General features: G+C 42.7%; 1 protein-coding gene across 1 annotated transcript; it reads left to right on the plus strand.

Moving 5' to 3' along the window:
* Positions 1-159: 159 nt before the first annotated feature.
* On the plus strand, positions 160-1,328 carry WDR5B (WD repeat domain 5B). Its single transcript, XM_003795077.3, has one exon. It carries the CDS (start codon positions 303-305, stop codon positions 1,293-1,295), a length of 993 nt encoding a protein of 330 aa, XP_003795125.1. The 5' UTR covers positions 160-302; the 3' UTR covers positions 1,296-1,328.
* The last annotated feature ends 371 nt before the right edge of the window (positions 1,329-1,699 follow it).

Raw genomic sequence — 1,699 nt, forward strand, 5'->3', positions numbered from 1 at the left:
GGGCTGGGGATTCGAACCCGCCACCTTAGGTGTACGTGGCTGGCGCCTTAGCCGGTTGAGCTATAGGCGCCGAGCCCACAGGGACCTTTTAATAGTGTTTCTCAAGTATTTAAAAAAGAGAGGAAAAAAAGTAGTCCAAGCCTTCTGCTGATTAGTTTACAGACAACACAGAAATTATAATCACTAAAAACTGTGTATGTTTGAAGTCGATGTTTTTCTCTTCATTTGCTGGGCAGAAATACTAGACTGCTTGGTTCAGGACTGGACGCCTATCCAACCTGCTAACTTGGAACTTAAGATCCATGGCAACAAAGGAGTCAGCAGATGCCAAAGCACAGTTGGCCCTCACCTCTTCAGCGAATTGGAGCCAAGAAGTGCCTGAAAAACCGAACTATACTCTCAAATGTACTCTCATGGGACATACAGAAGCAATATCATCAGTTAAGTTTAGTCCTAATGGAGAATGGCTAGCAAGTTCTTCTGCTGATAAACTAATTATACTTTGGGGAGCATATGATGGAAAACATGAGAAAACACTCGTTGGTCATACTCTAGAAATATCAGATGTTGCCTGGTCATCAGATTCCAGTCATCTTGTTTCTGCTTCAGATGATAAAACTTTAAAGATATGGGATGTGAGATCAGGAAAATGTTTGAAAACACTGACGGGACACAGTAATTATGTGTTTTGCTGTAATTTCAACCCACCATCCAACCTTATCATTTCAGGATCTTTTGATGAGAGTGTGAAAATATGGGAAGTGAAAACAGGAAAGTGCCTCAAGACCTTGTCTGCGCATTCTGACCCAGTTTCTGCTGTTCATTTTAATTGTAATGGGTCTTTGATAGTGTCAGGTAGCTATGATGGTCTCTGTAGAATCTGGGATGCTGCATCAGGCCAGTGTTTGAAAACGCTTGCTGATGATGATAACCCTCCTGTCTCTTTTGTAAAATTTTCTCCAAATGGTAAATACATTCTTACTGCAACTTTGGACAACACTCTCAAACTGTGGGATTATAGCAGAGGCAGATGTCTGAAAACATACACTGGTCACAAGAATGAGAAATACTGCATTTTTGCCAATTTTTCTGTTACTGGTGGAAAGTGGATTGTATCTGGTTCTGAGGATAATCTGGTTTACATTTGGAACCTTCAGACCAAAGAGATTGTACAGAAATTACAAGGTCATACAGATGTTGTGATCTCAGCAGCTTGCCATCCTACAGAAAACATCATTGCATCAGCAGCATTAGAAAATGACAAAACAATTAAGCTGTGGATGAGTAAGCACTAATCCCTTTGGAAATCAAGTAGTAGAGCCATGTTGGCAAAAGGCTTTTTTAAAAAATGGTTTTCGGCTGGGCGCAGTGGCTCATACCTATAATCCTAGCACTCTGGGAGGCCTGAGGTGGGTGGATTGCTTAAACTCACTAGTTTGAGACAAGCCTGAACAAGAGTGAGACCCCATTTCTAAAAAATAGTTGAGCTTTGTGACAGGTGTCTAGTCCCAGCTACTGAAGCTGAGGCAAGAGGATTGCTTGAGGCCAAGAGTTTAAGGTTGTGAGCTATGACACTACTGAGGTGACAAACTAAAACTGTCCTCCTTGGCTTGGCGCCTATAGCTCAACCGGCTAAGGTGCCAGCCACATACACCTAAGGTGGCGGGTTCGAATCCCCAGCCTGGACCCGCCAAACAAC

The sequence above is a fragment of the Otolemur garnettii genome, unplaced genomic scaffold (genome assembly GCF_000181295.1).
Source record: "Otolemur garnettii isolate 467f Iridium unplaced genomic scaffold, OtoGar3 scaffold00089, whole genome shotgun sequence".
In the NCBI taxonomy this organism is placed as follows: Eukaryota; Metazoa; Chordata; class Mammalia; order Primates; family Galagidae; genus Otolemur; species Otolemur garnettii.

Coding starts and splice junctions, on each gene's coding strand:
- WDR5B (XM_003795077.3), top strand. CDS start 303: ATGGCAACAAAGGAGTCAGCAGATGCCAAAGCACAGTTGGCCCTCACC.